Source organism: Gossypium raimondii, chromosome 10 (assembly GCF_025698545.1).
Source record: "Gossypium raimondii isolate GPD5lz chromosome 10, ASM2569854v1, whole genome shotgun sequence".
In the NCBI taxonomy this organism is placed as follows: Eukaryota; Viridiplantae; Streptophyta; class Magnoliopsida; order Malvales; family Malvaceae; genus Gossypium; species Gossypium raimondii.
This window is the reverse complement of record NC_068574.1, coordinates 56,226,791-56,253,880: the sequence shown is the minus strand read 5'-3', so window position 1 is coordinate 56,253,880 and position 27,090 is coordinate 56,226,791. Positions and strand designations below refer to the sequence as shown.

General features: G+C 33.4%; 3 protein-coding genes across 3 annotated transcripts; 1 reads left to right on the top strand and 2 right to left on the bottom strand.

Annotated features, from left to right (window-relative positions):
- The first annotated feature begins 2,961 nt into the window (after positions 1-2,961).
- On the top strand, positions 2,962-6,659 carry LOC105777498 (MLO-like protein 12). The gene is made up of 15 exons (XM_012600808.2): positions 2,962-3,275; positions 3,389-3,446; positions 3,521-3,756; positions 3,847-3,963; positions 4,062-4,122; positions 4,220-4,308; positions 4,520-4,594; positions 4,690-4,784; positions 4,868-4,917; positions 5,036-5,076; positions 5,166-5,339; positions 5,432-5,467; positions 5,571-5,638; positions 5,727-5,787; positions 5,980-6,659. The coding sequence occupies exons 1-15, from the start codon at positions 3,153-3,155 to the stop codon at positions 6,424-6,426; spliced, it is 1,731 nt and encodes a 576-aa protein (XP_012456262.1). The 5' UTR covers positions 2,962-3,152; the 3' UTR covers positions 6,427-6,659.
- A 160-nt stretch (positions 6,660-6,819) lies between these two features.
- Positions 6,820-10,416, bottom strand: LOC105777500 (rhomboid-like protein 19). Its single transcript, XM_012600812.2, has 8 exons — positions 10,249-10,416; positions 10,008-10,132; positions 8,741-8,801; positions 8,491-8,657; positions 8,132-8,237; positions 7,824-8,026; positions 7,583-7,720; positions 6,820-7,195 (listed from the first exon to the last, which is right to left on the bottom strand). The coding sequence occupies exons 1-8, from the start codon at positions 10,258-10,260 to the stop codon at positions 7,093-7,095; spliced, it is 915 nt and encodes a 304-aa protein (XP_012456266.1). The 5' UTR covers positions 10,261-10,416; the 3' UTR covers positions 6,820-7,092.
- A 2,020-nt stretch (positions 10,417-12,436) lies between these two features.
- On the bottom strand, positions 12,437-21,308 carry LOC105777074 (uncharacterized). The gene is made up of 16 exons (XM_012600131.2): positions 20,922-21,308; positions 20,317-20,492; positions 19,378-19,543; positions 19,168-19,220; positions 18,573-18,716; positions 18,359-18,463; positions 18,145-18,270; positions 17,653-17,853; positions 16,548-16,654; positions 16,301-16,463; positions 16,039-16,104; positions 15,708-15,801; positions 14,854-14,966; positions 14,280-14,350; positions 13,516-13,669; positions 12,437-13,285 (listed from the first exon to the last, which is right to left on the bottom strand). Exons 1-16 carry the CDS (start codon positions 21,271-21,273, stop codon positions 12,839-12,841), a joined length of 2,538 nt encoding a protein of 845 aa, XP_012455585.1. The 5' UTR covers positions 21,274-21,308; the 3' UTR covers positions 12,437-12,838.
- Between the last annotated feature and the right edge of the window lie 5,782 nt (positions 21,309-27,090).

Genomic DNA, 27,090 nt, shown 5'->3' with positions numbered 1-27,090 from the left:
TATGCTCATACTACAAGGTAGAGGTGTCCATGGGCCAGGCGGCCCAGCCCGGCCTGACGGCCCGCCCGAAATATGGGAGGGTTCGGGTAAAAATATAGGTCCAAAATATGGGTTTGGGCAAAAAACGAGGCCCTTTTAGAAAACGGGCTGGGCCTCAGGCACCACGGCTCGGCCCAAATATAATAAATATTTTTTTATTTTTTAAATTTTAAAATATTTTTAAAATAATTTTTTTATTTTTTTATTTTTAAAATAAATGTTTGGTGTTTACTAAAAAAATAGGCCGGGCCGGGCTCGGGCTTAGAATTTTTTCAGGCCGGGACAAAATTTTAAGCCCATATTTTGGGCCGGGCCGAGTACGGGCCTAGGACGTGGGCCAAAATTTTTTCTAGGCCCGGCCCGGCCCATGGACACCTCTAGTACAAGGTTAAAACCCAACATTAATCAGAGATTAATTTCAATAGAATCATTAAAAAATAATAATGATGAAGTATGAAGTCATTAAGGTTGTCACCTGCCAAATCTTTGACCATATATTTATAGATTTTAATGATACTTATTATTTTATACTCTTTGAAGTAGTCTTTGGAGCAATCGGACAGGTGCTACATCTTCATCACTAATATATAAAACCATAAATACTTAACCTAGTGACTACATCTATCCACAGTTTTAGGATCTTCATTTTTGGATCAATTATTTTTATAGTAATACAATAGTAAACTTATTAGAATTAGGGGTGAACAAAATTCGATTCGATTAAAAAAAATTAAAAAAATTTCGAATTTCAAGTTAATCGAGTCAACTCGAATAAGTAATTCGAGTTTTGAGTTCGAATTGAGTTGAACTTTATAATTCGAATAATTCAAATAATTCAAATAACATATTGGTGCAAATACCCTTTTGGTCCCTGTCAAATTTGAAAATGAGCAAATTGGTCTCTCTCTCAACAAAAATTACAAAATAATTCAAAATAATTTTCAAAAATTCAAAATGATTTTTAAAATTCAAAATATTTATAAAAAACCCAAAAATTTATATATTTTTTAAAATTATACAAATTAAAAAAAATCTAAAAAATATATAAGTTAAAAAAATTAAAAAAGTCTAGAATAAGTTAATTAATGATTCAAGTTTATCGCACTAAAGTATTTTTTTATTTTTCTTTGAAAAAGTTTTCAAATATATATGGTTTCAAATTTATGTGCTCTAATATGAAATTAATTATACGGTAACAAGATTTTAATTTGACATGTTTAAATTTTTAATTTAACTCGAACAATAAAATATGACTCATCAACTTGATTAATTCGAAATCTTTTCACTCGACTCGATTCGATCGACCACTTATCTTTAATTAGATCCACTCTTAATACCCAAAACAATCAAAGATAAACTCATTGACTAAAATTAATATATCTTATTAAAATTAATATATAATATATATACACTTCACCAATAAATTGTTTCAAATTATTGTGCAAGAAAATTCATTGGTTGTGGTCAAAGCCTTAGTAGATAATGCATTTTTATTTTTATTTATTTTATCATGAACAAAAAAAAAGGAAAAAAAAACCAGTGGGAGGTTTGTCGTTTTTGCCACACCTCACGCGCTAATGTCTTTGACTTAAAATGTCAAACCTTATTACCAAAAAACCATGTCAAAACTTTTATTTTGAATTTTACCCACAATGTTTACATCTTTTATTAATTTATCCCTTAACTTTTTTGAGTTAAATTCGACCCTCAACTTTTCAGAAAAGAGTCAAATAGTTTTTTTTTAATGAAAATGTTGATTAAAACAATAATTTTTTGATGATGTTTGTGTGGCAGCCTACATGACAATCCACAAGTACTTTAATAATTTGAAATGACACTATTTGCTTTGTATGTTATATCAATAAATAATTCTGAAAATATAAAAATAAAATTATTTAAAATTCAAAAATTATAAAATTTCATAAAATTCCAAAAAATTAGCATTAAGTAAATGTGGATTGTCATTCAAGCTATCATGTTTAAAAATTCAACGTTTTAATCAAGATTTTTGTTAAAAAACAATTTAACTCTTTTAAAAGGTTGATGACCAAATTAATTTTTTTCTAAAGGTCAAGGGTCAAATTTAGCTTAAAAAAAGAACAAGAGCCAAATTAACAAAAGATGTAAATATCGATAACTAAATTTGACATTATGTCTTTTAAAATGATAACTAAAAAAATTAACTAGTATTTGTAAACATTATTAAGCCGATTTAAAAAAAATTGTTTAAAAGTAACTATATCATGGTTTGGTCAATTAAGTGTTAGCTCGATTAGCAGGTTATTATTGCTAATATAGGAAAACATGGGTTTGAGTGCTTTGAAGTGCATTATCCTCCTATTTATGGGTTGAGCAAGGACTATAGTTAGTTCTAAACATTTTGTCAAAAAGAACTGATATGATCAAAATTTATAATGAGATTATTTTTTTCAAAAAAATGTATTATGGTTTGAATTAATATTTCATCAAAATAAATAAATAAATATTAACCTTAGTCAAATCTTTCCATTGTTTTAGAAAATTATAGTCGTTTGAGTCTTAACTCGGTTGGCATTAAGATTGTTGTTCGTGCAAGAGGAAATGAGTTTAAGCATACTGAAGCGCGTTTATCCTCCTATTTAATGAATTGGAACCTCATTTACAATTTTTCTTCTTCTAAGAATGGAAATTTTATTATTTAATCTTTTAAATTTTTATAAAATTATATATTAGTATAATAATAAAATTGTATTTCAATTCTTCAATTAATTTATCTGGTTTCGTCTCCATTGCAGCTAGTTATCGGTCAACAAGCCATGGCTAAACGGTGGGAATCTCATAAGTCAACGAGGCCCCTCTCTTTGAAAAAGTCATCTCTCTTTGTAATAATTCTCTGAAACTCAAAGCTATTATATAAATAACACCTTTACATCACTTCTTCTTACAACTTTCTCTCAATACACCTTCTTTTGCCTTCTTTATTACTTAAATCACTTTCTTTTTGGATCAAAGCTTTAAACAAATAACAATAAAAGCAATTCCAGAAGAAGAGCTTTTCTCTTTTTCTCCTTTTGTTGTTGATACGTACGTGTAAATATATAGTTGCAAAAGCATTGCAAGCTTTTATAATATCAATGGCGAATGATTATAAAGCACGTTCATTAGAGGAGACACCAACATGGGCTGTTGCTGTGGTGTGTTTTGTTTTGGTTGTTATTTCAATCTTCATTGAACATGCCATTCACATTGTAGGCAAGGTTTGTTCTTTCTTTCTTTTTTTCTTATATACATTTTGATTTTCAGACATTACTCCCTTGACATAGTTGTATGTTTGATTATATAACATTGCATTGTTTCACCCTTCACACAGTGGTTCAAGAAAAGGCACAAGACATCTCTTTATGAAGCACTTGAGAAGATTAAAGCAGGTAATTTAACACTATTTCCGTTTCTTTAATCTTAATTAAAAAAACTAACAGTGTTTCTTTTTCTTTTTGTGTAGAGCTCATGCTTATGGGATTCATATCATTGCTTCTAACAGTCTTTCAAGGTCCCATATCTGAAATTTGCATTCCAGCACATGTAGCAAACACTTGGCATCCATGCAATACGAAAACTGAGGCTGAAAAATATTCTGAAAAATCCTCTGGTAGAAAGCTTGTTGAATTCTCTGACGATGATAGTTTTTATATTCCTAGACGCAGTCTTGCATCCAAATCTGACAAATGTGCAGAACAGGCAAGATTGTTTAGCTTTAATCTATGCATATTTCATAGTTTATTCATATAAACTGTTCATTTAGACTGAGAAGTATATATATTATTTCAGGGTAAAGTTGCATTTGTTTCAGCTTATGGTATCCATCAGCTCCATATATTCATCTTTGTGTTGGCAGTTTGTCACATTCTTTACTGTATCATAATCTATGCTTTGGGAAGAACTAAGGTAACTAAATGAAGGGAAAAAAAATTACTTTCACTGATTTTTTTTCTCTCTTTATTCTGCCTGTTTTCCCCTTCTTTAATAATGGCTTTGAACTGCAGATGAGGAAATGGAAGGCCTGGGAAAATGAGACAAAGACAATTGAATACCAATTCTACAATGGTATGTATGTTTGTATGTGGAAGATCGCATCTTCGTGCTTATGTTTAGCTAGATATGCGTTGACCATATGTTTCTTCATTTACTTTATTTAATGAAGACCCAGAGAGGTTCAGATTTGCAAGGGACACTTCATTTGGGCGCAGGCATCTGAGCTTTTGGAGCCGTTCTACCTTAACTCTTTGGATTGTAAGTACAATCAGATGAACATTTGAACTTTTTTTTCATATATTTGGAGGGCCCGACTTCTACGAAAAAACTTGAGCAGTTCAAGAAAAATGAAAAATCCGAGTCCCTTCTGTAAAAGAAGTCCAGCAACCATTGAATTTATAGCACGGGATTCTTTTTCTTTAGGTGACATTTTATGGTTATGAATTCTGATTTGATTCTTTATTTATAGGTCTGTTTCTTTAGACAATTCTTTGGGTCAGTCACAAAGGTTGATTACCTGACATTGAGGCATGGATTTATCATGGTAAGCTAAGCCATGGATTCCTATGGAGTTTTATGCTATTTTATTTTTCCTATTTTCTTGTTTCTTATTGAAACTTCAATCTGCAATGCTTTCAGGCACATTTGGCACCTGGAAACGAAACAAAATTCGATTTCCAGAAATACATCAAGAGATCATTAGAGGATGATTTTAAAGTTGTTGTAGGGATCAGGTTGGTAGTCTCAAGCTAACCAAGAGTTCTTCAATTTTATTAGTTAAAATTTTACGATGCTAAGTTAATGATTGTGTTTGCAGTCCAATCATCTGGTTCATTGCTGTCTTGTTCTTGCTTGCGTATACACATGGTAAGTATCTCATCATATTCATAAAGAATTGAGTTCAATAGTGTCGTCATATGAACATAGTGATGGATTTTTTTTGAGCTTACTAATGATTAATGATCAATTTGCTCTTCATCAACAGGATGGTATTCATATTTATGGCTACCTTTTATTCCCTTAATTGTAAGTACAATAGCATGTTAGATTCATTTATACATGTATTTCTGGTTTGGGATTATGAGCAAATTAATCTTAAATCCTCGTCTTTGCAGATAATCCTAATGGTTGGAGCCAAGCTACAAGTGATCATAACCAAAATGGGGTTGAGGATTCAAGATAGAGGGGATGTAGTCAAGGGTGCACCCGTGGTTCAACCAGGCGATGACCTCTTCTGGTTTGGACGCCCAAGCTTCCTTCTTTTTCTCATTCACGTCGTTCTTTTTACGGTAATTTTCCTTTAATCTACCAACATTAAACCAATCATCATTGTCATCGCTTGTGCTAATGCTTGTACATTGATCCTTGATTTCATATCCAGAATGCATTTCAACTGGCCTTTTTCGTGTGGAGCATGGTAAACAATCCTATTCCTTGTAGTTCTTTCCTTTCTGTTGCGTGTTTCATATGCAATTGTTTGATCACCTTATCTAATAAGTCCTTTTTTCATCAAATTTCAGTATGAATTTACGATAAGATCTTGCTACCATGAACATATTGAAGATGTCATCATTAGAGTCTCAATGGGGTGAGTTCATGCAACTTCTTAGGCCAACATTTTGATTTAACAAAGTGAAAACTTTTCTCATAAAATGCAAAATTTGCAACTTTTTCAGGGTTATCATACAGTTCCTTTGCAGTTATGTGACTCTTCCACTCTATGCTTTGGTGACTCAGGTAAGATATAAATAATAGAAACTTTTAAAATCTTCTGCAGTTCTCATATTCTGATCTATGATAAGCCTGGAACTAGTTAAGACCATGATGCAAAACCAATATTTGATCCAAAAAGAATCAAAATCTAGCTCGAAGTCGAGTTTATAACAGTGAAAAATGATACTAAATTTGTCTGTTTTGTTTTGTTTACAGATGGGAACTAATATGAGACCAACTATCTTTAATGATAGAGTTGCAGCTGCACTCAAAAACTGGCATCATACAGCAAAGAAACACACTAAACAAAGCAGGCTGCTACATTCCGAGAATACGACACCATTTTCGAGCAGGCCGGCAACTCCGACTCATGGGATGTCACCGGTTCATATTCTGCATAAACATCCTCAAAGATCCGAAACCTATGGTATATCTTCAGGACATTCGGTTGATCACTGGGATCCAGGGTTGTTCCATTCTCCACTACAGAGTCACGAAATCAATGACCCTATTCATGATAGAACACAGATAGAAATGAGGGATGTAGATAGGACAGTTCAAGAGTCTGGCTCTTCACAAATGGATGCTGAGACACCTCAAACAATTCGAACACAACACGAGATTGACATCATTCCATCTGATTTCTCATTCGCAAAAAATTAATCATCCAATGAAGATCAGCTCGGATGAAAGGGACAATGCTCCTAACTTCTGCCATTTTTTTTGTACATGTTACATGCATTTGAACTGAAGCCAGCATACAGGGAAACTTAAAAACTTGGGAAACAAGGAAACAAAAGAAGAGAGAATTGAACTCTTCCTTTGTTCATGTATATAGACGAAGAACTTTTTTCAAAATTTGTTAGTTCAATATACTAAGTTCATTTTATTCTTTATAGCATTTTGTATTTGCTTTTCTTTTACAGTTTCCAATCTGTTTAAATAATACTTTAACCTTTTTTTAAAAATAAAAAAAAATCTTAGATGGAATATTTAAGATACTTCATAAATGACTGTCACATGTTTTATTTAGGGTATGTATTATTCCGACCATAATAAGAAGAAAAAAAGAGAAATTCTACATTGAAAAAGAAGGTTCACAATGAGGACAAAGTGCAGTTGTACAAGCAATCAACAAATAGGAACAAAAGAAAGTGAAAAAAAGAAAAAAAAGAAAAAAAAGAATGAATTTCGCCTATGTTATACTGTAAGGGTAACAACATGCTCTGGAATCTTTTCATTTCTAATCATATATATGCGGCAACAGCACATATGGATGATTGTGCATAAGCCTTGATGGGTGTCAATGACGATTGACTTTCTTAGCAATCAAACATGATCATTTCCCTCTATGTGTGGCTCTTCTGAATCACGTCCGGCAGCCAATTTCTCAGCTGCCAATCTCTCCTCCAGCGCTCTAGCCCCTCTTTCTCTGCAAGGTGACATATTGTTTAGTTCACAATAAAAGCAAATTATTAGCAACTATAGACATCTTATGCAATGTGTGCCGGGTAAGCTCTCTAGAAAATACAAAACACTTCCTTTTTTCCCAATAGTGATAGAGAATACATCAAATTATGCAACCTGCGTGAGGTTCAAGTATTCGGTCTTTAGATTTGTTGCAAAGCTAAGGCAAGTTTAGCATGTAACCAGCAATTTTCTTCCCCATAATTCTTATTCCTAAATTATCCAACTTCAAGGACAAGGCCAACTGGCCAAGTTTATTCTACAAATTTGGCATTGACAGCCTTCCCCATCCTATGATGAATACATTTATGAAAACCATTTTCTCTACATATTAAAAGAGTGAAAAAGGTACCGTCTCCTAGATGCCTCAATGGGGTCAGAACCAAGTAATGGTGCACCTCCCAATGTATAACCCTGAGGATTTGATGAAACTTCAGATTTCCCACAAAGCATCCGGTGAAATATTGATGCAATGGGATCAATGATTGGCCTGTAAATCACGGAGAAATACTTGAGAGAGAAAAAAAAAAGGGGGGGGGGGGAGAGAGAAATGAACTGGTCATTTCATAGGCTAAAAGGAAACTGAACAATACCTGAGAAATTCAGGGAAGAATGTGGAGAATGCAAAATCTTCACTTGGATCTCCCCTAAGCTTTGATTCTGGTTTTCTCTGCAGGTACCTGAGGTAAATCCAGCCAATATATGTCCCAAATATCAAAGTTGGAAGATATGTTGCGGACTCTGGGGTGAAGAAACTTATGGCAATTGAAAGCAATAGCATAAGTGATGGCAACCACTGCATGGCATAGGAAGCATCATAAAAGGTGTGAAGGGGGAATTCCCAGCTAGAAAGAGTTTTATGCCAAATAGACTTAAATGACCTCGCAACATAAATCTTTACCTTTACTTTGATTTTTAGGAGATATAGCTCTTGGTCAGGTACTATTTGCTTGATGCCAACCAAGAAGCCTGCCAGCACCCCATGGAAGCCAGAAAGAGGCATGTAACTAAGAATTATCAACATGAATAGCAAATATATTAGATCAAATTTTGCATAATAAGTCAACATTTCTACTATTCAGTCAGAGAAGAACATGAGAAAGGGTACTTCAATTTTATAAATTCACACTCTTTTGTTTCTCAAACATTTGACTGAAAAGACTAGTGGAAAAAAAGAACAAGCAGAAGAGGGAGGGGCAGAAGAAGAAGAAATAAACAGAATTAAATTCTCTAAAGACATGGGAAGATCAAAGTACTCACAGGTACTTTTCCTGCATTGTTAGGTAGTATAAAGCAATAGCGGTAATGAAAACACAAACAGACGTCAGAAAGTTAACTATGAAGATGAACTTCAAGAACTCCTTAGAACCCCATATAGGCTCAAGCAACTTCCCCATGAAAAGAAGACCAAGGGTGCTAACAACCACCTGCAGAAATCAGTAACCATTACAACGACTAATAAGAAAAAAAAGAATATTAGGTAAAACAAAGAGTAAATAAATGTTAATACCCCATGCACTGATTGTTCAATGTAACCAGCAGTTATAAGGTTCCAACCAAAAGGAATAGTCCTGCAAAAAAAGTTTCAGGCGGGACAAAAAATGTTTAAGTCCTTGGAATAAAACTTGCAATCCAAAGCATTACTCTATTGCATCTCAAGGAAAACGAATATTCCAACATATATTAATCAACAATATACAGGAGCATGCTTTATCTTCTTTCTTTTTCTTTTTTTTATAATTGGGGGTAGTTGGTGGGGTTGCTAGGGACTGATTCCAATCTCCCATACCAAACAACATAATAATCTTGCCAATAGGCCAAGAGATTGTTGGCATGGAACATGCTTATCTAGTGGCTAAGAAATCATATCATAATGGCAACTAGCATGCAATTCATTGTAATGTCTGAGCAGGCCATTTATAACATGTTGCTCTTGTTTCAATATTTACTAACATCAAATGGGATGCACTACAACCAGATCTTCCACCTCAAAGTGCAAAACTCATTCTTTTGACAGGATCTGATATTAATCTTCCCAATTCAGCCAAAACCATTGCTAGCTTTAATCCAGAACAAATAACAGGTAGGGTGCTGGTTTATCTAAAATCTTATAACAAATCCTGATAACCGATCCCTTCAGCCAAGGGTAAATAAAACATTAAATAAATACATAAGCCGATCACACAGTAAGCAGCTATGCAGATGGAGATGCTAAAAGAAATGGTGTCTAAAGGTTGTGTAAAGCACCAAAATCCAGATCTATGCTTCAGGACATCAAAATCTTATTTAATTCTTTTCAAATATGCAAAAAGGCAATAAGTATTCTGCTTAACTAGCAACTGCTCACCGGAAAAGAGTAAGAAAGTTCAAAAAGAAAGCTAAAATCATTACATAAGGATTACTACTAGTTTATTTCAAGTTCCTAAATCCAGATCTAAGCATTCAAATGAAAAAAGTAGCAAGTCAGCTCCTTTGAACATTTGTACAAAGCATATGCATTTCACTTAACTAGGACGGAAAAAAAACCATCAAAAGGCAACATGCCAATTTCAAGAAAAGGATAACACTATTCACAAACGCAGATCTAAACATCCAAATAACAAAATCTTGAAGCAGTCCAACGAGCTCGTCAAAACATCAACTTTTTGATTAAAACTAGAACCGAGCCGTAAAGAGCAACCGATACAAATATTAAATCATGACCCGAAAATTCTAACGCCAAATAGAATCAAATTGACATAAAACTGATGAGAAAAAAAATATATAAAAAAGAGAACCTGGCGGGAATAAGAGCAAGGTAAGTAACAGCAGTAGGAAGAAGCTGAACCACAACGTGGCCACCGATTAATATCACAGCCAATCCCTTACATAACTTTGTAAATCCACCTAACATTCCACTTCCCTATAAATTCAAATTTAAAAAAAAAATTGTAAAGAAAAAAGCAAATGAATTCATTTTGGATATGTTTCATTTCGTTAATGTAGAATTGAAATTTGGAGAAACAAAGATCAAATTACCGGAGAGCTCATGGTGGAGAATTATTTTGTAGCAGTTTGATTATGTTTTTCCAGTGAAGAACGGAGTGATCTATAAAAGGAGGAGACCTTTATTTTATTTTCCTTTGATTTGATTTTTGGGCTTTCTTAATGTTGTTGATCGGAGTGAGATAACGCCGTTATGCTTACGGCGAACAGCTTAAATTTTAATATAAATTTATATCAAACACTTTTTTTTATGATCATATCTATTTTCTTTTATATAATGCTAGAACTTTTTATAATTTTATTCAACCTTTAAATAAAAAGAGAATGTTTAACCTATTCGAATCCACGTATTCATCTATTGACAATAATGTCGATGCCAATTAATCTAAGATTTAATTGATCAATACACCAATTTTTTAAATAAAGGGTAAACTATTAAAATAATCACTTTTGTTTACCTCAAGTTACATTTTAGTTATTTATGTTTGAAATGTTATGTTTTAGTCACTTACATTAACATGTCGTAACATTTTAGTCACTGAACATTAATTGCCATTAACGGTGTAACAGTAAGCTGACGTGACACGTTAAATCATTATTTCAAACAAAAATTCTAAGTTAAATTATACAATTAGTCCTCATATTTTTTTGTTTTGAGCAATTTAATTTTTTTGTGTTTTTTAACTTTTTTTTTGTTCTCTTTTGCTTCTTCCTTTATTTTCATCCCTTCTCCATCTCTTTTAATGTAGTTTTTTATGTTTTTCATTTGTTAAAACTAAAGGGAAGAAGAAAAAGAAAATAAAGAAATAAAAAGAAAAATTAAATGGTTCAAAAAAATAAAATATAGGACTAATTTTAACAAATGGAAAACATAAAAGAACTATGTTAAAAGAGATGGAGAAATGAAGAAAACAAAGGGAGAAATGAAGAGGATGAAAAATAAAGAAAATAAAAAGAACATGAAAGAAAAATTAAATTGCTCAAAATGAAAAAATATGGGGATTCATTGTATAATTTAACCAAATATATTTATTTGAAATGATAATTTAACGTATTATGTAAACTTCATTACACACGCTTAGCGCAATTAATGGTTTAATGATTAAAATGTTATAATACGGAAACGTAAGTAGCTAAAATATAATAGGAAGTAAATAAAAGTGACTATTTTGATAGTTTAACTTTAAATAAATGAATTTTAGTTATGAACTAAAACATGTGTATTAGGGCAAAAGATAATAACAAAGTTTTACAAAATTATATAATTAAGAAAAATAAATAGGAAATTTATGTTAGATAACAAAATGATTTATATTCTTTTAATGGACATGAAGATCATTAAGAAGTTAAATATTAGTAGGAAAAAATGGAAGAAGAAAAAAGGTTAGTGAAAGAAAAGAATCCACACCATTAACATTGGTGGTGGGAGTAACTTATAATTATTGTATTACAACAGATCAGTGATAGAGTTCAGTAGGTTGGGAGTCACTCCAAAATTTTATGGCCACTGATTCTACAACATTACTATTTGACCATTGCTTAAGCAAATTAGTGAGAAAATTCTTTTGCTTTTACATAGACATGGGGTTGAATTCAACATCATTGTATTTGTGACCACTTATTTCTTCAAATACTTACTTATTAGAGGATTTTTATTTGTATCTTAACCTACAGAAAAGATAAAATATTGTAAATAGTTAATCAATTTGTAATTGCTGAGGTTAAGGATCCGTAAACATTTTCTAATATTTTTATTTAAACTCTCTCTTTAGCAAGAATATACCAACTTATTCTCTCTTGGAAAAACCTAAATTGAAGCTTCACACGGGATAATGATAATCGAAGATGCCATTAAAGGAGTATATCACCATGCTTACATTTTTTTAAATCTTTTAATTTGTGTTAAGAATTTGGATAATTATAATAAAGCATATTCAGTAAAACTTGCAACTAATGTTATGATCGGTAGGAACAATTTTTTAACAAGTTTTAACAAAAGTCCCTACTTTTTACTAAAATTTTACTCATCTTTCTAATATAAGTTATAAATTGCCAATTACTTTTTATGTTATTTCTTACATAAATAATAAATAAACTTTTTCTTGTGTTAATATACTAGATAACTGAACAGGATATAAACCATATATAGAGATGGCGAACATCGGTGTTTTTAAAAATATATAATTTCACGAGTACAATGGAGCTATGGTAAGATTATCAATTACAGTAAAATAATATATATGAATTGAATTGAATGGTGAAACTTAAAGTTATTGAGTACTTACATTTAGGTATTAGACGTACAATTCTATACACAAAAATGTTCCCTGTCAGCTTTGAGGTATCCACAGTCACGTAGACTGCCTGCTGCCTTCATATTGCATGATATGGTTTACATCGCTGCAGGAGCACTGGCCTCAAGGCGTTAAATTCTCCCCATTTGATGTCTTTCAAAGCTTTTAAACAGTGATATTTTATATACATATATCACTAAAGAAGACAAACTCATCCCAGAAATACCATATAGCTACCGTCTCCCAAACATATACCCATGGGCCATGGCTGCTTGAAGAAAATTTTTTATGGAAAAAGAATAGGCTCACTGCAGGGTTCTACTAAAGTTTCATGCACTGATTGCAAATCTTTTGGGAATGAATGATGCTGGGCCAATGTACGCTGCTGACAAAGAGATTAAAAGCCGATGAAAAGCCAGGGCTGAAGCAGCGATGAATGTGACAAATGAAACCCAGTAAAACCGTAACATCAATGCTGGTTCCTTTCTGGCGGAATTGAGGATCTTGGATAAGATTAGCTTCAGTCGTCGGTCGCTTAAAAGGGACTGGTAGTCATAGACGGTTGAACTTGCGGATAATCTCGCAGATGGGTGTAGCTCTGTATTCTGCTGCCCACCGGCCAGCCGTAACTTGTAACTATACTGACTAACTGGCACGAGTTGCCCAAGAGCTTTGACCATCCGTTGGTATAGGATATCAGCAATGATTTTGCACAGTTGGAATCGGAAGGCCTTTGCTTCTTTGGAAACTGCAGCTCGTACTAATGAAGCTCCATCCTGCTTATCCAACATACAAGTTTAAAATACAAAATGAACAAAAAAATTTCTAGCTTCCACGTCAAAATTACATGGTAAGACAACATATTAACAATATCATAAAGCCCCTTGGTATTCTTGGTTGCCATCAACCATCCTGTAAATCATTATATGTCGTCTAATATCACGCCATAGTTATGTTCAGGAGGAAAGGTGGATATAGAAAAGGAATCAAGCTGAATGGCACTCACCGCAGTCATTATAAGTCTTCTTAGTACCACACCGTCTTTAGATGGTAAAAGCCTTAGCAACAAATATGCAACGTCAAACACACCATCAGTCCTACTAGGTAAATTATCTAGGGAAGTTTCACCACTTGAAGCTTCCACCAACTGCAAACTCCTTCTGCAGAAAATTTCCATATTTAGAGCCTAAATTTGAAACAGATAAATGCTATCACACACACACCCAAAAAAAGAAACCATTAGAGTGCCTGTCCTGAGAGCACATGATAAAGAGCAAATGACCATCTTATATATATCTCGATAGCAATGCTTGCTCCAAATGCATACATTTCCTTAAATCATAGAAGGATAAGCCTCTTCTACATTTTACTGCTAGACACAAAATTCCTTGAGAACTACTTACATTTCTTGAAACTCTACTGTACACATTTTATGTTCATTAAATGGATTGAGTTCATTTCACCATGGCTGTCTATTCAGATAGAAGATTCTGGAATCTACAACTCTTCCTCTCTTTTTTCCCCTATTGGTATAATTATAAGTACAAACAGAAATGCCATGGAAAGTATCTGTGAACATGCAGGACTTTGACGTAAAAGCAATTAAATTCTTGATGAATGATTTTTCCTTCCCCTTCTATGTAATTAAATTTGATTGATGTAGTAACAGAAATTGGAAGGATCCAGTTATGGAAAGAATCCTCCAAAATATGGGCACATGATCATTGACAATGTGAAGAGAAAGGGTTAAACCATGAGAGTTGAACGTACCCAGTTGCACCGACTCTCATGAAAAGTGCCAGCCTCTCCCACCGAAATTCCTTCTTTCTGTTCAAAACCACCTGTATGGGGAAAACATCAAATAGATTAGACAAGGAACCCAAAATCAACTCAGGAATCTCCCAATGATACCTAGTGTTACTAACAGAAAACATAGTTCAGTACCCCATATAGCAGTGACCACTACAGAGAGGTCCTAAGAACCAAATGAAGCATTTTACAGTGCTGGAAATTAGGAACTAACTATAGTTTCACCTTCTGGAAATATAAATTTTAGATGATAACAGTGCAAGCAGAAGCACATCCGACTACAGTTCAAACACATAACAGCAATAAACTCAAGAAAGCTTAAGCTACTTTTCCTCAACATCATTACCTAATTTAGAAAACGAACATTGCAAAATCTAAAATAAATTTATATTAGTAGCAGGAAAATACTTGGTACCAAAACTATTATTAACAGTTCAGGCCAATTGACAGAGCTACAAAGAAAAAAGGTCCACTGATAGAGACTTTCATAATGATGCACGATATTCATAGATAAACTACAGGGTTAAACCACCACCGAATGTAAAATTTTCCTTGTTTCAGCTGAATTTTCAGTTAGAAGTTTGCGGACAACAAAAGGATAAGCTGCCTCAAATGTCTTAAAACTTGGATCTGCAGCTACAGCCAAACCTGAAGGAATATCAGGAAAATGCTTGGTGAATTAAAGCCAGTTGAGATGATTATGTGTAAACTTGGTATAGAAGAACCAGAAATAATGAACTACAGATTATCAGATATGAAAAACAATTAAAGAAACATATGCAATGAAAGAAAAATGCATAGGATATACTGTCAGAAGAGATACATGAAAGAAAATGCAGAGTCGTATCATATGTGTGACAGAAAACCCACATACATATACACCTACTCCACTTGACAACTGAAAATCTGTTGGCATCACTCCCATGATTGGTATTTTAGTTCTTCTCCCGAGCATATTCTATGAACTCTTTTCTCACAAAGATCTTGAACAAGAGAACACCAAAAACTTCGGCCAACTAAATTTGAGTCAAGCCGTATCAGTTATTTAAATCATTGCAAACACTTAGGCTTGGTTCCTCTGCCAGAGGTTCAATTAGTAATGATTAAGTACTACGGTAACAGTATTCTTTTTGTCACATAGAAGTTGAAGAATTATCAAAATTATGCACTGCACTTCTGAATCCTTCATAAAACATTGCTTCTTTCCAAACTTTTAACTTTCCATTCTTTAACCACTTTTAGTGGTCTTCATGCAAAACATGATGTTGAGACATGAGATTACAATTTACAACCCAGGTGAATAAAAAAGAATAACCAACAATGAATTTACCACTAAATAAATCAAAAGAATCAACTCAAAACAAAGACATCTGAAACACAATGACTTACCCTCCAAGGACGCAAGAGAACGTAGGACTAGCGTGTAGTATGGAGGCATGCGGAAATGATATTTGAGAGCTACAGACCATATTTTGCCCAAAACCTTCAACAATGTCAATATGACAATCAACCACTTAAAAATATAAAGCAGTAAGAAGAAATATTGTTTTAATTTAGCTGGGCCATTGAGAGGAATCATGTAAAAGCACTAGCATGGACAGTCAAAAAGGAAAGCCTGATAATAAGCATTTGCAAAGGAATTAATGATATGAAATTATGATAGGTAATTTTCGTATTTCATAATTATGAAATTATGAAATTATGAAATATTGATTCTCACCCTACTGAACTTGATATCAGGAATCCCGTCTTTTAATTCTACCTCCCCAAGGGCATCCTCCAGATCCTGAACCAGTTTCAAGATTCAGGGTCAGTATTATTGGCAGGAATTCAACAGTTACCACATGATAAAAGCAACAAGAAAAACTAGGCTTTGCTGCATTAACAATAAGCAGAAAATACTGTAGGTCTCTTAGAAAACTCTGAGCTCAAGAACAAATTTTTAGCCTGTATATAGAGCCATTAAAGAAGTATTGTCATACCATTGTAACACGTCGGATATTAGTTCCTGGCCTTACAACATCCATTTCAGTCAGAGCTTGAAGAAGGGATGACCAATCACCATTTACTATGTGCACTATGGATGCTAGCATTGCAAATTGATGTTTCTTTTCCATTCGACAAAGCAAACCAAAGTCCAAAAACCTGACGCAGAAATCTTCATTAGAAATAATAAGTTAGCAGAGCAAATCCAGAAGTTCTAACACAAAGAAGGCAACACAAGTTTACCCTATCCGTCCTGATGCCGTGTAACGCAAGTTTCCAGGATGTGGATCAGCATGCAACATGCCTGTTTCAAGGAGTTGAGTAAGTGATGCCTCCACTCCTTTGTTAACCTAAAATAGTTATAGCACAAAAGATTTCAACCAATTGCAAATAAAATTAGGCTAGGTCATATTGGCATAACATTCTATATACAAGTATTATAGACAATGAGCTTCCTTTTTTCTTTTTCCTTTTTTTTTGCCAAAAGAGAAAATCAGTTGAAGAGTTACCAACTTTGAGGGTAAAATATGCAATCCCAATCTAATTAGCCTAATAGGAATTTAGGAGGACTGACTTAACACCAAAATGTGGCTGATATATTCAAAACAGCAGATAACTTTTGCAATCAGCAGATTAAAGAAATTCAAATTTTAAAACATAAACCAAACCTTTGACCTCCACTACTTACTCACATTCTCAACTGCCAATCTAAATTTTTGGACTTGTTAAGTGCTTGCTGTTTAATGTTCTTATCGTGTGAACTTCTTGGTAAACAAACTTTGAGGGCAAAATATGCAATCCAATCTAATTAGCCTAATAGGTATTTAGAAGGACTGACTTAACACCAAAATGTGGCTGATATATTCAAAACAGCAGATAACTTTTGCAATCAGCAGATTAAAGAAATTCAAATTTTAAAACATAAACCAAACCTTTGACCTCCACTACTTACTCACATTCTCAACTGCCAATCCAAATTTTTGGACTTGTTAAGTGCTTGCTGTTTAATGTTCTTATCGTGTGAACTTCTTGGTAAACAAACCAAATATATATTACAGTTTGCACCATATATATAGCAACATTATTTGCAAATTTATGAATATTCCAACACCTTGTTGATTACTCTAAAATCTTTATATATATTATACTTGTATACAAGAGACATATGACAATTTGTTATCACTCCAGTTGATCTCTAGTAAATCACCCACCTAAATGTAAACTTATTGTGACTATACATGTGCCACAGGCCACAGTCAAATACAAAGTGATTGGTCAGGAGCAGAACTCTATTTCATACAAGCTATCAGATGCTAAATGCAGGGTTTAATGGTAAATCACTACTCACTAGGTCAAGAAGACGCCTTTTTGCATCAACTTTCTGCCTCTCTAAATATTTGGACCCGTGCTTGATGGAGCTGCTCGTAGTAATAGAGAGTAAATCAGTTGAACTCTCACCAACCATCCACTCCATTGTCAAAACTCTCTTCCTGGTTAAATGTTGAAATACTTTTGGAACTTGCATAAACGAAAAGTGAGAATGAGCATCCTGTGAAAGGCACATCAAGTTAATTGAAGAAAGGGCATCTTTCCAAGACAAGAACTTAGAAACATAAAATATTTGAATTAAGGAAAAATAATAGAAATCAAAATCCATGACTGCCACAACCAAAGTTAACCTATGGCTGAGAATTCATCCTCACTCTAAACTCAATTTTCAATACAAGGTCTCAGTAGGCTGATGATATCAGACAGAAGACAATTTTGGCCAACTATAATAACTAAGCTCATTATGGTGACAATATGCAACTTTTTGTGGAAGTTCCAATATTATCATTACCAGAAACTGAGAAGCATTAGCAGCCTCCAAAGTGTAATCAAGTTCCCCAACTAAACCTTTGCCAAGCTCATCAGCATATAGACGAGGATCGCTTTTTCTCTTTGCAATCTTTTGCAAAAGCCCGAGCTGAAAAAAGAATATCAATTACCAAGTTTAAATAGAAATTGAATTCTCAACCACATAGGGAGATGCTGATAGAGATGTCAATACATACCCCAAGACGTAAAATATAAACATCTCGCACTACCACATGGCGCAAATTAGGACGTTGCACTTTCACAGCAACATCAGAACCATCCAGTGTACACCCACGGTAGACCTGAAAGGGTAATTAAAAGACCACAATAAAAACACTGAAGTGAGTTATACAAGGAAAAAGAAATAAAAAAGATAGTGATATCATGAGATATGTGATATTTACAGCCCACCTGACCAAATGATGCTGCAGCTACTGGTTCCTCAGAGATGTAGCTGAAGAATGACCCAATAGGAGAACCTAATTCCTCCTCAATAATTTTCACAGCCAGAGGTCTTGGAAAGGGAGGTATTTGATCGTGTAGCTCAGACAAAGCCTGCCATCATAAATTCAATCCAAATTATCAAGGCATGCTCACTAAAAATGCAGAAAATCAAGGAGAATATGAGAAACCTCATATTTAGATCATGTCTCCCAGTAATAGTTTAATACACATTCAAGCATAAATTAAGAGCCACAACTCTGAAGGCTGAAACATAATCATTAATGATCTAATAAATGAAGAAAAGAATGCAAAGCATTTGAATCTCATTATGAACAATTTTAAAAAAAAAACAATGTAAAGTTAATCAATTTTTTTATTAAATTTAGTAGACAATGTAGCAAGAAAATGTTGAAATTAATGGTATATACGTATGAATAGACTGATGCCTGCTAAAGTGAATTATCTAACAGTTAGAAGCAACCACATAAACAAAATTAGTCGCTTAAAGGTTCCCACATAAGATACAGGAAATATATGATAAGAAACTTCTCTGTAATCTGACCTTGGAAATTTCAGGACCAATAATATCTGGTCTTGTGGAAAGAGACTGGCCAACTGCATCAGCAAGCAAATGCATGTAACTAGCATATTGGTAAGCTTGTGACTGCAGGAGAAAAATAAAATGCCCCGCATATAACTCAAAGAAAAACAACTATGAGAGGATGCAAACAGCAAATTAAGTGCTCAAGCTTCAACTAGACCACATTCTGACCTTTGATAAAAGTGGGACCAAGGCTTAGCATTGTTTCCTTTAACACCATCCCAAAGTTGTACTGCGATAAGTTCTCATCAATATCTTTAGATGAACCAGGTCTTAAGGACTTTTTGAGCCCAGCCATTCGAATTCTAATTGCAGCAGAGGCAAAGGATGAGAAAACCTTGCAGAACACAAAATCGTGAGCCCCAAAAGACTTGGTGTAACTAAATGTTCAAAGAGATGCTCATAGAAGTGAACAGAAAATATAATAAACGTAGCTCATCTCAGAAAGGAAAATCTTGGAAAGTAGATTCGACTTCAAAACAGAATTTAGGAATTATAAAGTTATACATGTTATCTTATCAACAAGTTTGCTGATCATGCCTTGTCTGCTCCATGTGCATTTCAACTAATAAGCACCTCTGGTTATAAATTCATTTGGTTATTGTTGCCTTGTTTTTTAGATAAGGGGTAAAAGCAATATCCAAAAAAGAACTACAAACGTAATTAAAAAAGAAAATTGTTACAATGTAATACACATTTACACATTATTATTCTAGATAAAAGAATAAAATATATTATGATTCCAAATGCTCTACTTGTTTTTACTTCCAGGAGCAAAATGTAAAGCACATCTTAAGATACAGACAGATAAATATATTTTCAAAGAACTATAAATAAAATTGTGATTTCTGTGGCAAATAAAATGCGTGATTTTAAATGATTTTAAATATTGTAAAGAATGATATATATAAGAATAAAGGTCTCGTTTTGTAATCTTTTATTTTTATCATCTGAAACATCAACGAGACATTTTAATCATTTGTTCATGATTAACCAAAACTAACTTTTTTCCTTTACCATTTACTTTTTAACAACTTCTGTAAAGGACAAATAGAAGAAGTAGAAACCTAATAGAAGTTCATAAAACGATTGATCAATCATTTTAACTACCTCGAGAAGTCGAAAAGCCACTACATGGGGCCGGTGACTGAAATAATCAGTTACTTCTTCCGCATCATAAGCTTCTGGAAGTGGCTTTGACCATTTTTTTGACTGGTAGTAGAAATAACTGACATAAGCTTCCAATGCTTTAAGATCAGCCATCATCAAATCCATACCAGACAGTGCTATCAAAATAATCGTATTCCACTATCAATAACTAAAATTAGGATAAATGAAAACTAAAAACTTTAACTGAATTTTATCTCCGTATGGTTTCTAATTATACCAAATATAAAAAATCAAAATCAAAATCAAATTTTATCCTCTCTTCGCTCATTTCTCTCTCCATTTTCAAAACCAAACAAGAGAAAGCATAACAAAAGTTTCTCTTCATTTTCCTTCTCTCTCTGCATTTATCTCAATCTAAGGAATAGCAGCATGGAAACTTAAATAACATTTTCAACTATTCAATTAATTTCTTAGCTCGCCAAAAACTAAAATAAAATAAAATTTTCTCCTATGTTCCTTCACTTCCCACTTCATTTTCATTTCTCCTTAACTAACAGTTTCAATAATTAATTGATTACTAATTCAGCCAAAAACGAAATGAAAACCTGGATAATAAGGTTGAGGCCACAACGGTGGTTGCGCAGGCGGAGAGAAGTTAGGATCCTCGAGATTCCGAAGCCAAACGACGTCGTCAACGGCTTTCTTAGCCTGAGGAATCCGAAACGTTTCGTTCGCCCACTCCACTCCTCTTTGAACTCCTGTCTTCAAGAAATCCATGTCTCTACGTACAACATCACCGAAATGACTAAAGTTACCAAAAAAAGCCTGCACGCGTCGTTGTGGTTGCTGCTGCTGCTTTACTCGCTGCTTTCTCCTATACGTCGTCGTCTTCAATACTCTGCTCTCCCGCAGCGACGTCACCGACATCGACGCTGTCAGCGATGTTGTTAAAGCCATCCTCTGATTTTTTTTATTTTTTATTTTTTTTTGGGGGAGGATTTTGTTGTTGTTGTTTATTTATTGGAAAACGAAGGGAGTTTGTGGCTCTAGAAAGAAGAAATGGCGAGGGAAGAAGGCAGTGAAAGAGTGGGGGATCTGCTGCGGTCAATTCAGCAAAACTAAACTCCTTGAAAGAAGATGATTTGTCAAACAAATTTATCAAGATAATATTTCATACCAATTGCAAATAGACACGTAGCGATTATTTTGCAGATTTCAGATGAGACTACAAAGGTCGGTGGGTTTCACCGCAGTGAAAATTTTGGCAGTTGGACCGTTATGAAAATATTAATTTATGGTTGGGTATTTGGTATTCTCCATTTTTTGTTTTTTAAAAAAGTAGTTTATATAACTTTTTAATATTTTATTATATCTTTATATTATATTTACGAATCTCTTAATTTTATTTGTAGAGTTAAAAACTACAATACCAAATATTTTTGCTTATTGTATTATGACTATGAATAATTATTTGAAACACGTGAATCTTTTAGACTCTACAAATGGATTCAGTGGGTGAAAAATTTTAATTTTATGAAACTAATTAATTTTAGATTGTTGAAAAGTTATCGAAATCACATTAAAATATTTTTAAAATTTCGAGTTTAATCGAGTTGAAGAGTAAAATAATAATTTTAATGAGGGTATTTTAAATAATTGGGACATATTTATGATAAATACTAGTATTTATAAGACATTACATAAAACATTTGTAATCAAAAATCAATTTTCGCCAAACTTTTTAAATTTTGACTTGTTAACCATTAGATATTTATTAAAATTGATAAAACAAAAAATAGGAAGCCATCATCTTTCATATATCTAAAACAGAGAAGAAACTTCCATTTTCTCATTTCTCTTCTTTTCTGCTCATCTTTCTACAAATCTTCACCAAATCTTTTCATTTCTTTTTGCAAAACTCATCCTAAAAACTATATATATTTAAACCATTTTCCCAATGATTTAGGGTTTGTGCTCTAATATGAGAGTATCAAGCTACTAAGAGAAAATTGCGATTTTGGTAAGGGTTTTTTTTATCTGTACATTATATCATTTCATTTCATATTTACATATATTGAATAAGTTATTGAGCCATTAAAATATTATTACAATGACGTTGAATACGTGTATTTATAATATTTATATGTTTATTTAAAACAATAAGGTGGCTAGAGAAGGCTCTAGCAAAGGAAAAGAGAATCTCTTGGAGTGAAGACCATTGGAAGTGCCACTCCCTCATTTTGTTGTTTAGAAAGTAAGTTCTCATGGAACTTATTATACTACTTTGCTTGTGTGCACGTATTATTGTGTGTTTATTGAAGGTATTAGACATACTCAACATTATGTATGGTATGCTAAAGGCTAAAACAAAATGCAAGGATCTTAAAGTTGGCATGTCAGTATCAAACATCATTTACACATGCATTGATTTCATCGGGGAATGGACTTAGGTATTTAGGAAACTGTAATTCTTCATGATTCAAAACCTTCCAAGAATTAGTGTTCATCTTATAAATGGCATAATGATATGATCCATGCGAATAATTTTTCTGTTTGTATGTGACCATGGAATATTCTGCTTGTATTCAAGGATAATCTTAAATTCTCCTGCGGCGGGATTACACAGGATAATACAAGATTTTTTATCATCAAATAAACAAAGCAATCCATTGTCAACTCAAAAGTAAAAAAAAAAAAACTTATTATCGAAATGAGTTGGCAATTGTTTTTGTATATCTTGATAAAAAAAAATGGCAAATCAATAATAGGATGTCCAAAGGAGCCCGAGGAATAAAAAACAAGAAGATGCGTATTCTTTTTGCTATTGTTATGATGTTAAGAAATAAAGATGGGTTCTTCGACGAGTTGAAAACAAGGTTTTGCTACAGATTTGAAACGAATGGTAGACTTGACAGGTAATTTCATGAAAATCTCTATAAACAATCATGTCTCATTAGTCTCTTCTATTCAAACTCTATTCTACTGTAAATTTCTTAACATGAAATTAAGAGAAAGATATCGTCAAACTTAATTGATAATTTAATGTAAATTTTAAAACACAAGATTTTTAAATCTTGGATTATGGGTAATTGTTATCACAGAAAATTGTCTTATTTACAAATAAAATTTATTTCAAAAAATCTTCTTGATCTTTTAAATTAATAGTAAACTTCAGAACTCGATTGTTAATGTTGAAAAATAAATGAGAAGAAGAAAATGTAACTACGTGTTAAGATAACCTATTAAAAATTAGTCACAAAACTAAGAAAGCGAACCACATGTTAGATAAGCGTCACCTAAATTGAATGAATTCTAACTGAGCATATAGGATATAGTGTTAACATCTTATTATGAGAACAAAGAATCAATAATTCAGATAATGGATAAACTTGGCCTATGATTGTTTGAATGTAATCCCTTATAGAGTGGTATCGTCCTCCTATGCATAGTGAGTAAAGGATAAGATACTAAGAGTCTCAACTTCAACATGAAGCAAAGTCATTAATTAAATGCTTACATATAAAATGTCCAAGAGTGATAAATATGAAATGTTTAAATACATGTTTTGTAGTAATCAAGAGAGTTAGGTAAAATTAGGGGTGTTCAAATTTCAGTTAAAGTTAAGATAATTGATTAAACCAATCTAATTCGGTTAATCGGTTGATTAACAGATATAATTCAATCGGAGGTAGGTTAAAGGTTTTTTGAAATTTCGGTTAACGGTTAATTCGGTTCAAAATCAGGTAATTAACTGAATTAACTGAACTTAATAAATAATATTATATATTATATGTATTAGGTTATTACTAGTTCGGTTAATTCGGTTAATTTGGTCAAATGAGCATTATAAATTTATTTTTTGATATGCTTTATACTTATTTTAACAAAAAATATATAAATTTCAGTTAATCTGTTTAATCGATCTAATTAACCGAAATATTTTGGTTCAGTTAATTTTTTTGAAAAAATTTCGGTTCGGTTAACAGTTAAAGGATTAAAAAGTTTGGTTAATATTAGTTCGGTTCGATTAATCGTTTGAACACCCCTAGGTAAGATGGCAAGAGTCTCTTTTACCTTAAATCAGCGGTCAATGGTTCGATCATTGCGTTGAATATGGAATAGCTTTAAAAACTCATGGCCAGCATCTACCCCTTAATAGACCTACAAAATGCGAAGAATTAGTTAATGGACTCGCTTCAGAGAGTACTTTAAGAACAAAAAAAAATACATCTTTTGTAGTAAATTGATATGATCATAAAGGGTTAGGAAAAGTGATGATGTACAAGTGTGATAAGATTTGTAGTAATATATAATAAATATAATGAATAGTGTTAAAGGGGTAAATTACCAATAAAAGCCTTTTTATTTTTAAAATTACCGAAATGGGTCAGGTCCTAAATTAATTACCGGAATGGACCAATTTCCCCAAAATACGTCCACGGCAGCACGATGTCAGGGATAAAGCAGGAAAACGCTACCTCAAGGAAGCGCTTTGTCCATGTGGACAGAAAATGCGTCCTTGAGGAAGCGTTTTTCCCGTGTATGAACAGTACCAACGGCTATTTTTTTTACCGTTGGTAACCCCCCAACGGTAAAAAAAAACTATAAAAACCCCCCTTTCATTTTTTTCACACTTAAATCCTTTCCATCTTCAATCTTTCAATATTCTCTCAAATTTCTCTCAAAGCTCTCTTTAATTTTTTTCAAAAAAGCTCTAATTTTTTTTTTGAATTTATTTTTTTAAGATCAAAAAAATTTGATCGTGTTAACAATGGCCAGAGACTTAATTCGTCTCGATGATAAACACATATCCGTCGAACAAATGAAAATGGTAAGTGTTAAATTTAATTTTTAAATATTATTTAAAAAAATTTTCATTTATGCAAATTTAAATAAATTTTATTTTATTATTTCTTATAAAAGTTTGTAGATGGGATATTGCAATGCTATATCCGTAATATGTCTGGTCCTCCATCACCGTTGATAGAGAATTACCTACGGGAAGCGGGTTTTTGGCACGTGGCGACGATAGGCCGGGGATGCAAGTAGGACCCGAAATTCATTAGTGCGTTGATAGAGAGGTGGAGACCCGAGATGCACACATTCCATCTTCCATGTGGAGAGTGTCCTATCACTTTAGAAGACGTGAATTTGCAATTGGGATTGCCAGTGGACGGGTACGCAGTCACCGGGTCCGTTCAATCTAGTGATTGGGGAACGGTCTGCTACGAGCTTTTGGGTGCTATTCCGGATAATATTAACGGCGGATCGAGATGGGCTAGTTACAAGACACATTCCCGGAGTCGGATGATGATTCTACCGAACTAGAAAGAATACGATATGCTTGGGCATACATTCTTGAGATAATTGGAGGTTATCTGATGTCGGACTTGTCACGGAACATTGTACATCTGAGATGGCTGCTGAAACTCGTTGATTTTAGAGCAGCTGGTGAATTTAGTTGGGGGTCTGCCGTGTTGGCAACATTGTACCGGGAGATGTACAGAGCGACGCGACCGAATAAAGCGAAAATTGGAGGTTGCTTATCACTACTGCAATTATGGGCACGGTTTCGCTTTTCATTTTTACGTCTTCGAGGGTACCACCCATATACATTCCCACTAATAACGAGGTAAATTTTATATTAGATTTTACAATTATTACGTAGATTTAAAATATAATCGTATGCTAAAAATTTATTTAATTAGGTGGAACCATTCGGCAAGTTATGTTGGATTACCTACCTCTCTTAAGGACATACAACTTCTATTAGACCAACGGTCTGAAGCACAAGTAAGTATTAAATAAAATAGATATACATAATGAGATAGTCGATTCGTATTTAGTATTTAGTATTATGTATTATGTATATAACTAGTATTTCCATCATGTTCATATAGTTTCAATGGACACCGTACGAGGATCTGGCAATTCGGGTAGTAATTCCGGATGAATTTTTTTAAAATCTGAACATTTAGCATGTGAAGGTCCCATTGGTCAACTATGCTATCATGGAGATGCACCAGTCAGACAGAGTATTACGGCAATTTAAATTTCAAGCACCGATTCCCGTGGCACCTGAGGTGTTGGATGATCATCACAGAATCGACTTACGGCAATTGCATACGGATTGGCCGAGATTCTGGTCACACTATATCCAAATGTAGGAAGATCGGTATGATTATATACCTACTCGAGAACCAATCATCGTTCTAGAGTTAGCGTGTGTGCTGAAATACATACCATGGTTTAGGATCCATAGCAAACCATATTTACTGTCGGAAGAGAAGAGGCGGCGGTAATTGCGTGTCCAAAGGGAACGACGTGGCCCTTTAAATCAAAGAAGAAGGGACGATGACGCGGACCCATCAACAGCTCCCACACAATCACCCTACCATCACCAAGCCCAAGAATAAAGACCTACACAAATACCAGCCCAACACTTCAATGACGACACCCACAAAGACAAACCTTTTCAGATGATGCCAGGTGCGTATCCTAGCCTTTTTATGTATCCTAACCCTTATATGTTTCTTTTTTCTAGTCCTATGGTAGGTTGGAATGTATAGCCTGGTTTATCTTCATTTTCGATTACTTCGAGTAGACCGTCGATCTATATGCCGCTGTCGCACGAGGGGTTGTCGGAGAGCTCTTATTTTTACCAATCCCCATTACCTTATGGGTTTCAAACACATTCGTCATTGGTGATGCAAACACCTCCACAGTCAGTATTCTATCATGGTGGGTCATCCTCCCAACACTGACAACCAGATC